The sequence below is a fragment of the Onychostruthus taczanowskii genome, unplaced genomic scaffold, assembly GCF_017590055.1.
Source record: "Onychostruthus taczanowskii isolate IOZ18803 unplaced genomic scaffold, ASM1759005v1 scaffold33, whole genome shotgun sequence".
Lineage (NCBI taxonomy): Eukaryota > Metazoa > Chordata > Aves > Passeriformes > Passeridae > Onychostruthus > Onychostruthus taczanowskii.
In genome coordinates, this window is record NW_024500683.1 from 3820156 (window position 1) to 3836480 (window position 16325).

The following is a 16325-nucleotide window of genomic DNA, read 5'->3' on the forward strand; positions in this document are numbered from 1 at the left end:
GGTGACCTAGGTGGAACATCTTATATGTTAGAAAAAAAATCCACAAAATAATAGTCATTAAATAACATCATGAGCATTGAACCACAGATTATATAAAAAATCATTTAAGCAATCAGATAAAATATCTTTTCTAGAAGACCATTTCCCAACCTATATTAATAGAAGATTTACAGAATAATGCTGCCTAGGGCTGATTACATGTCTCCATGATTGCAGAGAGTGTTTGTTTACACAAAAAAAAGAAAAACAATCACAACAATATCAAGCTATTTGGTGCCACTGCAGGTGATTTAAGTATTTGTGCATGCATCTAGTGCCATTCAATCACTGCAGGCCACAGAGCTGTACCACATATTTTGAGTGAGGAAAAGTTCTTTCTCTGTCTCCTTCCCTCTGTAATGGAGACTTAGAGCATGGAAAAAAAGAAAAATGTAAAAGGTATATTCATCTGTAGTAGAATGAACCTCTGATTTTTATCACAAATCTTATCAAAGATTCTCTATCTCTACCTTTAGACAGAGCAACAAATGAGGTCCTAAAACTCATACCCGAAGCCAAGGGAAAGAAAAACTTACACTGTGAAATGGATGAACTCAAGGGTTCAGAACTCACAAGGCACAAAATATATGTTAGAAATTTCAGGCCCTGTTGGTGATTGTAGCCCACCCAGTACATGAGCCCTTTGGGATGCTTTGGACTGATCTTACTGACACTTAGCTCTGTTGGCATTATACAGTCTGACCTTAACAGCATGACAGACATATATGCAGTCTCTTAGGTCTATACACTGAAATCCAACTCTCCATATTGAAAAAAGAAATAAAAAATTACACTTACAGAAACACAACTGTGCAGAATTATATCTGCATATGTTTACATGGCTTTGAAGCTTGACCTCAATATCTGACAGTCTCACTGTCAAAATAATTATTACCATAAACATACTTTTCTCTGATATTATTAGCCTACTAATAACCTCACGAAACTGACTCGAAAAATGAAATATTTCTCTCCAGCTCATTACCTCTATTGTTATGCTACCTTCAGGCTACGCAGTTTGGAAAAGGCACATCTTTACTACTATTTGGAATTAAAATCTACAGTCATCACCAAGGAAATAATACTTTTTCTATACAGCAGGTTGATTTGTCTACTATTATGGATGGAAGTTTTTCCCCTCCTTTTTCTGTTTTATTGCTTGGTTGGTTGATTTTTTGGTTGGTTTTTTGGACTCTTTAGATTTTTACTATTGTTGCTGTTTCTGTTAGGGGGAGGTTAATTTTTTTTTTTTTGGGTGGGGGGGAGTGGGCTGTTGTAGTTTTATTCTTTATTTGTTTGGGATTTTGTGGTTTTTCTTGTTTTTTCTTTCCTCACCCTTGAATGGCCAGAAAATTAAAAAGAGCTTTGGCAGTATGCCATATCATTAGCTTGGTATAAACCATGTTAACTCCATATTCACAATGGACCTTTTGGTAATAGACCTGTTTCTGGCACAGTGCAAGTATTAGGCAGAGCCAATAGCTGGCTTTACTCCTATTTTAACAGACTTATAATTTTTGGGAGTTTACTTTAATTCTATTTAATTTTCCTTCTTTCATTTTCAGTAGTGAGTGAGTAATAAAATACTGTAGAAATCATTAAAACTGGGGCTGAACTTTGCTATTTGCAGTTGTTAGCCACACCATGTCTAGGGGATATACTACCAGATGATGGCTGGACACTCCTGTGGTAACTCTTTCAGGGCCAAAAAATCCCAGAATGAGTCATCAATCCATGCAGAATTGCACCTTGTTATGGGACTGTGGTACTCCTGTCTAAGGAAGGACTGTAGTGTTTGGAATATCCTGACACTACACATCACTGAACATGATTGTTGCCACTTGGCACTAGCTTACTATGAAACAAACTCCCCGGGGTGTGCATTGACTCCATTATTACATTAATGTAAAATTACCACCATGGATGCTTAATTTCTATCCCCTTATGCCTCATTCTACCTGGAAATTGTTGGAAGTCACCTCTGAGGCAAAGGAGTGAATAAGGTCAGGTATTTAATTTCTCAGGTCAATAGCTAAATGCACTAGTTAAAAAATGGCCTGTCATAAAAATTTATTTCTTTAGAAAACAACAGCTTTTAATTGCTCATTTGAAGAAACAGAATGATTCAGAAAGGAGTTTACAGAGGCAGAAATTTAGAAATGATACAACAATATGAGATAACTACTATAAAAAAATTCCACAAATGGGCTTAGATACTAGTTTCTCAGTTGGAGATATTTTCTTAATGAGACAAGAACCTGTATGTTGGCATTTTTCATAGCTTCCATTTGTTCAGAACGTTTTACTCCACTTAATATAAGGTAGAGAAGGGAAGGGAAACACTTTCAATTTTTCTAGTTTCCATAGCACCCATTTAAAAATACTGAATGGTTAATTTATTTAGCTTTAAGGTTACTTAATAAGCTGTATACGCAAAACTACCTACAGAATTATGACTATTACTAGGAGTATAGCTAGGGAATGAAGTTAGGTTTTTATCCAAATTTGTGAAGACTGAAAAAGATTTGTATAGATGTTCTCTTCATATTTGGAATTTTCAATCTTAAGTAACAGAGTTGTATTTTCTCAGGATCATTGAGTATGCAGGTTTAGAAAAGAGTGAAAAAGTCTACTCTTTTATGCACTATTCACAGCAAGTTTTCAGGGAACGTGAATCATTTAATAAGCTTATTTTATACTGAGAAAGAAATACGAGCTCTTGAGCATTTACTTCAGGCATTAAGTCATATGCTGCAATGAGCTAGACCTTCAAAGTGGGCATGAAGTCTTTCCCCTTTAATCAGTGGAGAAAGCTTGAATCTTCTGAAAGCCCACATATTGATCTGATCAAGGAATTACAAAGGAAATTATGTGAATATATATAGAGCAGAAGTATTAAGAGTACAAAAATTTGCAATTTGACCTTTCTCAGTAGTTTCCCTGTAATTTTATTTATTTTTTCCCTTCTGGAAGCTTCTAGCTATGGATTATTACATATGGTTTGAGCAAGTAACAAATACAAAAACAGGAGAATGAACTAGCAGTGTGTAAATCCTAGGACTTGAAGGATTTTTTAAGAACTGAAAGAAAAAGTGATAGGTGTTATCTTTCACATAAGTAGAGCATCTGCTCAATCATCAGCATAGAGGTTTGGGGCAGGAAAGACTGATGAGCTACATCTGAGTGTGAAAGAAAGTGGATGAGAACCAGGAGCCAAAGTCATGAATGAAAAGAAGATGTGGCAGAAGACGGAACTGAGAGCTTCTCTGACCACCATGTTTGCAATCCAAGAACAAGAGTGTGACCAACTGTGCTCCACAAGACAAAGAGAAAAGCATGAATTATGCCTGTGAAGACTGTTTTCTCACCTGGCCTATTCCCTGGATGATTCCTTGACAATGTTTACATATTTACATAGGAAGTAGGACACAGTACAAGGAGTGATTCCTGTTTGACTTCTTAAAGGAGCAAGTACAAATCACACAGTTGCTTAAAGGTCAAATTTTCCTCTGTGAAAACATGGGGTACTCTGGAATAACTTGATGGAAACAGGAGAGAAATCTGAAGGGCTTTTTTGGGGCCACTCTACAGGATCTGAATTTTTATTTGTGTGATAGGTGCAACTTTCTATTAAGAAAAAATGCTGAAATATTAGCAGCTGAACTTTTATTAACTATAAATACCCACTTTAAAATCCACACTGTGCTTTAGCACTACACAGACTCAGAACAGGAAGTAATTCAATTACAAATGAATTCTGAGTATCTGTGTATACATTTATTGAAATACTCATTTCCTGGCTGAAAATTTTAGACATTTTCTTTACACATTTGTACAAGTTAGTATAAAGGCTGCGCCCTTTTTTCTGTTTTCTTTAACATATTTGAAAAAAAAAATTTTCCAAATTTTAAATAAATTTGGTCTTTTGGTATATTTTAGGCCAGCATGACATTTGTGATATATGAGTCAGAGGATCTCGAGTGCTGCATTGAAGACACACATCACTAATTATAATACAAAAAAGATAAGCAAACTAAGGCAGACGCCATTCAGATAAGTCAACAAATCATATAATGTGAACTAGTATCTAGAAAGTATAAACAGGATTTACAATTTACAAGATATAAAAGTCTTAGCCTTGGATAAGGTGAATGAACCCACAATAACAGACAGCAATCCAGCTTGCTCATTTTCTAGCATTCCCAAAGCTCAGCATGTGTACCATTGCTCGTGTCTTATAGCTAGAGTAGGTGCATTTTCCAAAAGCTCCTTTGGTCACAAACATTTCTAAGTGTCTCTAGCTGGGAATGGAAAATTTTAAGATACACTCCATATGCCTGCAGGATTCTTTTGTGTTTTCCTAAAATTTCATGGACATGAACATGGAATGGGAGATTGAAGGTGTAACAATAAGGTATGCAGAGAAAGGAAACAATGGACACTTTCAAAACATCTTCTGCCATATGGCATCCTAGACTGTCTGTGAAGGCAGAAATCAGACTTTGTTTCCTGCCAATGCTTATAAAACTTATGCAAGCAGCTCAGTTTCAAGTTTTAAATGAAATGTTAATTACTATACTAAATCAGATTACTCATCGGAGTACCAGTGTCACAGCAGCCATTTTTAAGTTGAGAGATAACAGGTTGTTAAAAGTTGATTTATGCATGGAAATATGCTTTACACCTCTTCATTTTTTCATATAATATTATAGCTAGCTGCATTTACCATGTAGACACACATCTACTTGTTTCTATTTTGTACCTTGTAGGACCTTGACTTCATGCTTATTCAGAATTAAATGTGCTACAATAGAGTTAGGAATCTTCATTTTTTTGCTGTGAGCAAGATTAAACAGAGATGTCAGCCTAGTTTCACTTTGTATTCACTCTTCAGTTGTGTACATGCAGTTCCTTTTAACAATCTGTTCTCAAATATCTGTTCTAACAAATCCAACTCTCAGTCTGATTTTTAATTATTATACTTTACTTATTTTTGATTATTTTCTTTTGGGTTTTTTTGATCATTCAGCCCTGAACCTCTCTGTATTCACAGGTTTTATTGACTCACAGAAAACCACTCTTCTGTGCTTTAGATAACATGAATCATTGAAACATGAGCTAGTCACTAGGCTGCCTTTACAGCCAATGGCAGAACTTCCACAAGGCAATCCATGCCCTTATTTTAGATGTCTGAGATGATATGAATTGCTCTCCTGAGAAGTACTCTCCCTTGATTTTAAAGGAAGCTTAGGGTGACTTTGGCAAATTTTATGATGCTTAAAATAAGTAAAATCAATCCAAGCCATATAATTTCAATTGAAAAGAGTGTTGCAAGGCATAGCTACTGAAAACTGAAAAAAATACTGTATTTTCTTTAGACTGCTAGTTTTGCCCACTAATGCTGTTATTTTCTCTGAATGGTTTGATCTATTCCTTCTTAAATGCTCTGTCAAAACTGAATTTAATCTGGCAGTATATATTCTCTCCTTTCCATTTTGCTGTACCTCCTGGAAATCTTCAATCTCTCCCACCTTTGACTAGTCTAAGCAACTTTGTGATATCTGCACATTTTATAAAACTACTGATCATTGAAACATCCATCTTCATAAAATGAACATTAACAGAGAGTGGCTTTTCACATGCTGAAAATTCTCATTAGTTTTTTTCCTTTCAGTTCTAAATAACACCCATGACAACATACTGCTCTTCAAGATTATTTGGGTTTTTATTAATATCATCTTAGAGCTGTAAGCTTGATTTTTGACAACAGAATATCCTTTAACTATCTTTTTTGGTTGCTGCTCTTAAGGAAATTTATTTGACAACACCAGGAAAATTTTCCCTTACAAAAGAATCTGAATCTGCCATAGAAATACATATCCCCTAACACTGCTTCCTATTTCCAGTTCCACATTCCACCTTTATCTTTAAAGACAGCTATGTCTGTGGTACTCCAATCTTCCAGTTAGAAATTTCATTTTTAAGTCAAAGGTTGAATATTTCCTAATAGCAGTTCACCCACCTTTTATTACATGGCTTCAAAACTCTTAATGGTTCACTGTGATGAGAACTCAAATCAGCCAAAGCACTGAGATGATCTGCTCAGGTCTTTAGTGTTCAGAGAAAAAATCAAAAGGCTATTAAAAGCCAAGGTTAATTCTTTAATCTAAAATCAGGAACTTAATCTTTAAAACAGACAAAACTGAAAGCTATTGGTTATCAGACAATGGTAACATGGTTTAAAAGCCTTTGTCCTACTGCATGCTGTATTCTTGCAGGTGGGTCTGTGCTTTCAGTGAATTCAGGGACACCGAATGATAGCAAAAGCTTCTGTTTGTTCACACTATGATTTTCGTGTGCCTGCTCAGCTGGTCTGGAGGAGGAGGAGGTGGAGGAAGAAGAAGAAAAAGAGCAGGATGAGGAAGGAGGCTTCTACCTTCTATCAGAGTCTTTTATTTCACCTAATCATTTCTTAAAGGAATATAATACAAAGTGCAATCATAAAACAAATACCATCTGTCCCCACCATGCATGAACAAAGTAAATTGTTGCTTTTACATTTCTTAAGTTTTTCATAGTATATTTGCTATCCTTGAGAGAAAAACTAATAGGAGATGGGGCCTTGCTTTAATGGAAATGCATTTGAATTGACTGAGCTTCCTCAAAAGCCCAATAGAATACCGATATTAGATTATCTGGATTTTAAACCAGTCTTTGATGTTTTATTCAGAAGAAATGAAAAATTTGTGTTAAAAACCATCACAATGAAAAGTTTAACAGGGTCATAGAAGCTGTCCTTTTTGTATTTTTAGCTATTTTCAAATGTATGATAATGTGGCTTGTGATAGCTTACTGTATAGTTAATGTACATTTCAACACTTCCCATTTGTCATGAATTGAGAATGTGCAATGGAAGGTCATTGCAGCATTGCTATTTAGTAACTTTTTAAGCCACAACTACTTGTTTCTATGTCTTGAAAGAAAGAGAAAATAAAATCCCCTCTGCGAAAGATCTCAGGGGATTAGCATATCTGTGAAACACAATTAGGTGCTCAAATTTTACATCAACTACTATTCAATTAGAAATGTCATTCAATTGCAATGAACTTATAAACTGAAATTAGTAGAAGGAAACCAAGAACTCACTGTGTTACTGTGAAATTTGCCACAAAATTGGATTTTTTTCTCCGACAAGAAGCAGCAGTCTGTATGTAGCTCATATATAGTTCATATATAGTTCATCTTTAGAGTAATTTTTCTGAACTTTAAAGTGATTTGGAAATGAAAACACAGCAAAAAGTATTTAAAGCATGTGAAGATGCTGAGGGAATATTTTATGGTAAATAACTATTGATTCAACAGGACCCCTGTTATCCTCACTTCTGTGCCTGGAAACCTCATAGAAACTATTCTAAAGCAAATGGAAGACAGGGAGGTGATTAAAGACAGCAACACAGCTTCACCTTGGGCAAGTCTTGCCTAACCAACTTCAGTGGTCTTCTGTAATGGAGTGACTGCATCAGTGGACAAGGCAAGAGCTATGGATGCCCTCTGGACTTCTGTAAAACCTTTGGTTTTTGGACATGGTCCCAACAACACTTTTCTCTCTAAATTGTAGAGGTAAGGATTTGATGGGGGGACTCTTTGATGGATTAGAATTTGGTTGGTCACATCCAGAGGGTAGCAGTTCACGGCTCAGTATCCTGATGGACACTTGACAAGAGGTACTCCTCAGGAGTTTGTGCTGGGACAAGTATTGTTTAACACCTTCACCAGTGACAAAGGTATCAAATGTGTCCCCAGCAAGTCTGTAGAAGACACCAAGCTGAGTAGTGTGGTTGACACATCTGAATGATGGGATCTGGAAAAGCTCAAGAACTGGGACCATGGGAACCTCAAGAGGTTCAACTAGTCCAAGTGCAAGGCACTGCACTTGGGTTGCTGCTACCCAATCCCTGGCATCAGCACAGGCTGACAGAGAGCAGTCCTGAGGAGAAGAACTTGGGGATAGTGGATGATCAAAGGCTAGACCTGAGCTTGCAATGTGGGCTTGCAGCCCAGAAAACCAACGGTATCTTGAGCTGCATCAAAAGCAGCACAGCCAGCAGGATGAGGGAGGCGATCCTGCCCCTCGGCTCTGGTGAAACCCCACCTGCAGTGCTGCAGCCAGCTCTGAGGTTCCCAACACAGGAAGGACATGAACCTGTTTGAGTGGGTCCAGATGAGGGTCAGAAAAATGATCAGGGGACTGGAGCACTGTTGCTATGAAGACTTTTTAGCGGGCTGTTGCAATAGGACAAGGGGCAATGGTTTTAACCTAAACAGGATAAATTTAGACTAGATATAAGGAAAAGGTTTTTTACAATAAGGGTAGGTAAACACTGAAACAGGTTTCCCAGAGAGGTAGTAGAAGATGCCCCATCCCTGGAAATATTCATGGTCAATGCCATGGGGCTCAGAGCAACCAGTGTGTTGAAAAGGTATCTTCTAACCCAAACTGTTCTTTTCTTTTATTCTATGAACTATTGGATTTTTTCTCATTAAAGATGAATACAGGTCAAATTTGGGTCTCATTTATGCACAATATCTGCTTCCTGCATTAAATGTGTTTGTCAGCTTAAAAGAATATTGTTATAGATAAGACTTCACATATTTATAAACTCTTGTTGCTATAGAATAATTATTTCTGACCAGTCAAAATATGCATAGTTTATTCTTTTCAGTTGAGATCAACATAAATATTCCCTAAAACCCAAGTACATACGCAGTCAGACAGTAATGCCAGTGCCCTGAGGACAGCTATTCTAAAACTGAATTATTCCAGATACATTCCTTTCTTGTTAGTGAATACTCCTTGCTGATAACAGCCTTCTGTCTCCATCTCAGCATGCCACCTGAGCTCAAGTATTCTGATCAATGATTTGCACCACAGTCACCCTGTCCTTTTTTGATTGCTGACCGAACATAGGGTGTATAAACTCACGGCAATACATCAAGGCACAGAGCTAGGAAGTCAGATTAAACCTATAAATTAATTTCCAGTTTTCACCACTCATTTCTTAGTTTTTTTTCTATTTCTTTGATGGTTTTATAGTTAAGAACAGACCTCCCAAGTGCCTAAAAATATCTTATATGTGGGAAGAGGAAGACAATCAAAAGAAAGACTGTAAAGATTCTGCAGTTATCTAAACCAGCCAGTGCACAGCAAAGTTTCTGATTCAATTGGAATGTTGTTGCTGTTTCCCATGTGAAGCCATGAATATGTAGAAACACAGATTATTTGAACTCACCTACTTAATCTGAATGCATTTTCCCATTTGATATTTTTTTCACATTTTTCAGAGGACAAACTACAATGTGCTACAATGTGCCAAGCAGCACGGATTGTGCTCTTTAAATAAGTTAATCTTTTTAATTTGTCAGAAAAATGTCACAGAACAAACATTTCAGAAAAGATACTTTCTTTCATAAATTTGTGCAGGGTCGAGCATAATGAAGGACTGACAACTGGAAGAAGCTTTAAGTGGTATTAGAGTGCAAACAGTAGTACCACAAAAATAATAAATCACTGGTTAAAACCCTACTGCAATATTTTAAACATTTTAAGACTGTCAGAGCTCTTTTTGGGGAGTTCTTTGAAATGTCTCCAGTACAAGGTGGTGCCTCAGAGGGACTTGTGTTTATAGTACTGTAACTCTGTAACATGAACTGGAGAACAATAATAAATATTTAGTATTGTAGAGCAGCAAGCTAAAAATTCAATAGGGACAATCCAACATTTTCCCTGCTTTACTCCACCAACTAATTTCAAAATGACCATATTTTCTTACTTATTCTAATAACTTGCTGAAAAACTGACTAGAGAATAGCTTTTCAAACTCATTTTTTAGTTCAATTTTCAAAAAAAGTTTTTATTCTGGCTCATTTATGACTACTAATAAATTGAGTTGCAAGGCATTTTTATACTTGACGTTTGCTGTTATATGACTATTATCTGGCAGCTCTCCAGTGGCAAAAACAAAGTTTGAAAAATAAATCTGAATAAAATTTTGAAACTGTTACACATAGAAAAACTAACATAAGAAATTCTATGCTTTAATTGCTGAGCAACTAATGTATATTTTTTTTTTAATTATTGTTTATCTATAGTGATTATTATCACACCATAACATGTGCAAAGACTGTTCTTTGAGAGAATGGAATATTAAAAGACAATGTCAACATAATAAACACTTCTCAACTTATTAACGATATGAATTTTAACTCAATTAGCACAATTTCATTAACTAGCATTTGAAACACTATGTATCCTGGAAACACTCTAAAATCTACCTACAGTTCATAGTATTCTGGTGAGTATTTTCTTAATTCTGATTCCAGAACTTTGCATTTAGATCTTGAGATATAATTATGAAGAAATCCAACATGTAAGCCATTCTGCATGTGCTAAGCCAGAGAGGGGATAAACAAGCAACAGATAATCTGGAGGAGGAGGAGCAGCCCAATCTGGAATGTGATAGAAGCAGCAACTCTACAGTACATACTTGGAACTTCTGATTTTCAATAGGTCATAAATTTGATAGAAGAAATTTCTATTTCTTACCTACATTTCCAGTCATTAGGTATGAATTCTGAAAGTCCATCATTCCCATTCCAACAATGTGTATAAAATCTTCAATCACCTGCATTAACTCCACTGAACCTGGATAGATCTAACAAAGGAAGGTCAGACATGGCATTTACTATAATATCAAAATGTCTACAGCTGCAAATTCAAATAAAATCAAAATGCCATCAAAACCAAATTGAGAAGTAACAGTCAAACAGCTCTTCCTGTGCTTCATTGCTAAACACTTTCTGTTACTGTAAAATAACCATTTTGCTATTAAATTCTCATATAAACAGACACTACTTCCCATAAAGTTATGTGAAATCAACTGTGCACTGGAACTGTGGAAAATGTTTCTGCTAAGTCACTGCACTTCTCAAAAACTTACTGGCCATTACTTTCATTAATGGCTAAAGCATTTCATATTACAGAACAACTCTAATTAAAATATTCTTCCTTCCTCTGACGATATCTTTAGTAACTTCAGAACTACTGATACAAACAGTAATGGAAATCTTACTGTGGCCTTGCCAGTATGATAACCTTCGTTGCATTAGTCAGCATGTAAGTAAGTTAAATTTTTACTGGTAGTACTATTTTCATTGCTGATGTGGAGTAGTACAATCATAGAATACTGGAGGTTAGAAGGGACCAGTGGAAATCATCTAGCTCAAGCCTCTGTGGAAAGCAAGATCAGCTCTAGCAAGTTGCCCAGGAACACACACAGCTGGATTCTGAATGTCTCCCACGAAGATGACCCCAGAGCTTGTCTGCACAACATGTTCTAGCATACAATCACTCCCACTCCCACTTTTTCTTGTACATAAAAGGCATTTTCTGTATTTTAATTTTTATGCCTCGGTTTTTATTCTGTCAGTGCACACCACTGAGACTTGGCTCAGTCTTTCCTCTTTTCTCTTTCAGGAACTTTTAATATTGTCATGTTTCCAAGCAAAAGAATGTCAGCTCTTTCAGCCTATCCTTGTATATCTATTCTCTAATCCCCTAAACAACTTCATGGTATTTTTCCAGTCTCATTCCATTACTTTGTGTCTTGTACTGAGGAGCCCAGAATTGGACAGAGTAAACTAAAATAAATTGCAGTAGCCTTGGCATTGATAATATATCCTCTCAATTTGGCTTTTAAAAGTATAAAAACACATTTTCAGAATAAAAAAAATTATTTGCAAAGCTGTAAGCCACTAAGAAAAATTCTCTTTAATATTTAACAATAATGTTTCATCAACAAAACAGCATTAGAGATCATAACAGTTATTAATAAGACTAAAAGTTCTGTTCATATCACATACATTAAAAAAATAATTCGTTTTTATAGCCTGTTATGAACAAGACAATTGTCAGTAACAGGGTGTCTTGCAATAGAAAAAATAACAGATAACCTGCCCATGGTGTTTTTTCTTTGTATCAGTGAAATGTCTAAATTTCACTTTATGAGCAATATTCAACCCATTCTTTCCACTACTGGGACTGCAGACTCTAAAAAAACCCTACAGAGACTATAAATTCCAGCTTGCTGCACTCCATCTTCATCTTGCTCTATCTATCTAGATCCATAGTTGTCTGGTTCAGAATAGCAATTTTCACCTTTTGGCTTTGTATTCTACATGGATTGTTTTATAAAAGGTAGGGCAGTACTACTGTTTTGAACAAGAATTTATTGTGACAATTATGATTCCAACAGGCTGCAAATGCTGCTTCAGATGACAGAGACTTAATGTCCATTCTCCTAAGGATGAGCTACTGAGGTAGTAAGTGTAGTTTTTGCATCCATCTCATCCCACACACACAGATTATGTACTAAGGAAAAATTTCAGTGAGATTTTTTTAAACCCTCATTCTTGCATATAAAATTGCATAGTAATAAACTGTTGAGCACTCAGTTGAGGAGGTATTCTGGGTTTTTCTGAAGTACTGAAGTACTGGTTAATCAATAGGATGCTGGCAGATCTTGATGAAGAATATGCAGAACAGCTCCCATGTTTTGAAAATCCAGTATAAACTTACACACTGTGGATTGAAATGGCTTCCTGTGTGCAGTGCTTTACATCAGCTCTTAAAAAAAGGCAAGTATTAAAGTGAGTGCTGCTTATCTGAATGGTATATAACCTGTAATTAATGGTTATCAACTGCTGGCATTTCAGCTAGAAAAACAGATGTGCTGAGGCATTGCAGCTGTATACTTGATTGAAAGTCAGCAATTTTCTGACAGTGAGTAAGATTTTCTCTCCAGCAAAGAATCTAGAAAATAAGCTATGTTAACAGTAGCTGTGGAGTTTAAGAAAACTATGCAAGCTGACAAAAAGGTTGGTCAGACTGCACCTAGGTTTGCTATGTTTTATTACAGAAAATTAAGCTGCGTGGCTGAACCAGAAACAAGATCACCTTTATTCACTAGTGCCTGATCACTCCTCCCAGATGTTATAAAGAGCTACGTGCTTCCAAAGTTTCTTTGAGCCTGCTTGTGTAACTGCACAAGAACAGTAATAAGACTAGGGGCATTGGGGGGGCATATCTCAGTGGTCTAAGATTTAGTGAATCCTCTAGCTTTGCAACCAGGAACCTATGGCCCCAGTAAGCCAGTGTTCAGCTCATCTTGGTGTTTTTGGGTTTCTGCTGTACCTAGGTCTGTGAGACAATGATTTAACAGGCAGAGAGAAGGAGCTATGGAAAAGTAGAAACAACTTGTTCCCTCTCCGTTTTTCAACACTACTTGTTCTACAAGCAGTAGTGAAAAGAGGGAACTGGAGATTTACTGTTGCCTCTTTGTCTCCACATTCTCAGAATTTCCTCTTAAGAGCTGTCATCCCCAAATCTCTGGCATCAAATGGCTGACATGACAAGGGAAAGCAGACAAGATGGAAGTAGAAGACAAGGTTGATAACACAGGAGTGGCATCATGTCTGTTTATTAGTAGGACTAAAATCATTGCTTAATATTGGTTTCCTTATCTTGGTGTTGCTTATGGAAACTGCCCACATGTATGTGATTTTGCTGCTTCCATCACTGCTAAAGAAAATGACACACTTTGTCTATTTTTGTATCTGGCTCTTCTAGAGAGGAACAGAAAAACAGGAAAAGAAAAAATATGATTCCCAACTGAATTGTACTGGGTCAGCTGCAGTGTCATCTGCCTACTGCAAGGTTTGAATTACAAGTGAAAAGTCCTGATCTTCCCTTTCTCAGTGACATCATAAACATGAACTTACAGAACTGAGGGTAAATAGCTTCAAAGATCTTTAAGTACCTTGTGATTTATTAGGAATGACACGAAAAGTGAACAAAGTTCAAGTATCTATAGAACACAGTCACAATGACTGCACAAGAACAGAGCAAAGATCTATGTAAGCTATTTTCTTGCCTTTGACAGTGGCAAAAAGCTGATGTCTAGGGAAGCGTATAAGGGTGTAGGAATATAGTGATACTTGCTGGCGAAGTCTTGCCCAGCCTTTTTTTGCCAAAAGATTGCATTATGCAAAAGTATGGTTTTTCTTTCACAGATTTGCCTATTTACCTTTTTAACATTCTCCACACCACTTTTGCTTTTAAAAGCTTCTATTGCAAATAAGTGCACTTGACTCTTTTCCATACTGAAGTATCTTGCTTTGTTTAATCCTTCTTCATAAAGAAATGTTTTCCTGCCTTTGAGCATCCCCACAAATCTTCCTCTTTACATAACTATGTTCATCCCCATTGTCAGTGTTATTTGTACCTGAACAAACCTGACAGAAACTTTTCAGTCCTGAGGATGACAACTGTTCTTCCAAATACAACCTTGTACGACAGGTCTACTGCTTGCATTTCTGTAAGTTGGTTAGGGGTGTTGTATGAGGTCTTTGGATGAGGTCTGACGTGTGACGTTTAACAAAGCAGAATTGCAGCTAGCCCTCAGTAGCATTTTTCAGCTTTTGTATGTACTTCATTACAATGTCCAAAGCAAAGACATAGTGAATAACCCTATGGAATGTTAATAAAAATCTATTTTTATCAAGAGAAGCAACTTATATTTTAAATATAATTTCAATATAAGGAATTAGCTGGTGGGTCCTGGAATTGCTCCTTTTTGAAAAGGATAATTTTCTTCTCAAATATTTTATCACTTAGGATTTCCTTTCAACTATAGTAGGGTGCATCTTTAACCTGATTTCTGAAAACATATATTAAATTTTGTCAAATCTTACCTGTTGCGCATCTTCCCATTTCTCTTTGTTTTCTTCATCTAAGAGATTACTTATGATTTGAAAGAAGTTCTGAAAAATCAATTAAATGAAAGACTAAGTAAAATTATTTCAAAGATATACCACATCCTTAATCTGACATTAAGAAAGTTTTCCTTTCCCTATTACAGATGCAGTTCTGCAGCCTAATTTCTCTCAGTAGAAGAGAGGATGTAGCAAAATAATACATTAGACTGATAAGAAAGCATGTATTTTATGGTAAATTTTTAATTCTTGTGTATATAATCAGGTTCCGTAGTACCACTCCATATGAAACAAGAACCATTTTAAACTTGCTAAACTTTTAAATGTGATGGTGTTCGATTCACAAATTGCTTCTATTCCAGAAACTAGACAATTACAGATTTCACAAAAAAACAAAGTACATTTAAGAAAGCACCAGTCCCAAGTCTTTAGTTTCTACTCAAAATGAGAAAATGATCCTTAATAACCATATATAGGGCATTCAGTGACATTTCATTGGCCAATACAGTTTCAAATCAGATGCTTCTTTACTTTTATATGTCACACTTGTCTCTATCCTTTTAGGAATTTCAACTTAAAAGGAATAAGCAGTTTCTGTTTCTTTGACCTTAAGCTGTTAACTTCTTTTTCTGATTCTCCTACTCATTTAAGTATAAGGGAAAAAAATGCAGTAGACTTAGATACAAATAATATATTTTAAAAATCACTTTTCTCCAAATGTTTGTGGAGAAATCTCCTTTCTAATTTTGTCTTCTCTCTCTAGCAATTTGTATTCCCAACTTCCTCAGCCTTAAAAGCTAAGAATTTGTGCAGTCTGTTCTCATCTCTGTATCACATTTTGTGCAGAATATCAATTTTGTCTACAGCCTGCCAATTATAATTTTTCTGTTCCTTCATAAAAGATACATGTAGTTTCCAGTAACCTTAGGTGGAGAGTGCAATTAAGTTCGTCACAATTTCAAAAAACTGGAATACCACCAATGTGACCTTGTTGGAACTCAGATAACTGGTCACTACTTTACCTGCACTTACTTTTTAGCTATTTTGGAGTATATAAACAGGACTTAATCAGGTTTAAGTAAGAAGCAACTTTAACTCACTATTAATGAAAGTACAAAGGATTCAACTGCACAATACTGAAACTAGACAGGAAAAACTTACAACATTAGTCTGTGGTGTGTATGCTTGAAAAGACATTTATTTCAAAATGGAGAGATCACCGACATTTTAGGTGTCTCACAACTATATAAGTAAAACATTTTAGGATGCAAAATTGAAGAAAACTTGTGAAAGTATTTTTTATAATAACATTTTACCAGTCTAACCTGGTCCCAACACTAAGAACCTGACAGGCAAGAGGATCTATCTTTGCCCAACCATTAGGAAGTTAACTACGCTAACTATAAAATTCACATGGATAAAAATTTCTTTAACTTGACCAAATTTACTCTACAGGT

The 16325-nt window shown here is 35.8% G+C and overlaps 1 protein-coding gene across 1 annotated transcript in view; it reads right to left on the minus strand.

Annotated features, from left to right (window-relative positions):
- ADGRB3 (adhesion G protein-coupled receptor B3) overlaps positions 1 to 16325 on the minus strand; it is a 439699-nt gene that overhangs the window by 205301 nt on the left and 218073 nt on the right. The window contains exons 10-11 of the mRNA XM_041410625.1: positions 14848 to 14916; positions 10643 to 10751 (exon numbers count right to left, since the gene is read on the minus strand). Coding sequence (XP_041266559.1) covers positions 10643 to 10751; positions 14848 to 14916 — 178 coding nt within the window. The remainder of the gene's footprint in view (positions 1 to 10642; positions 10752 to 14847; positions 14917 to 16325) is intronic.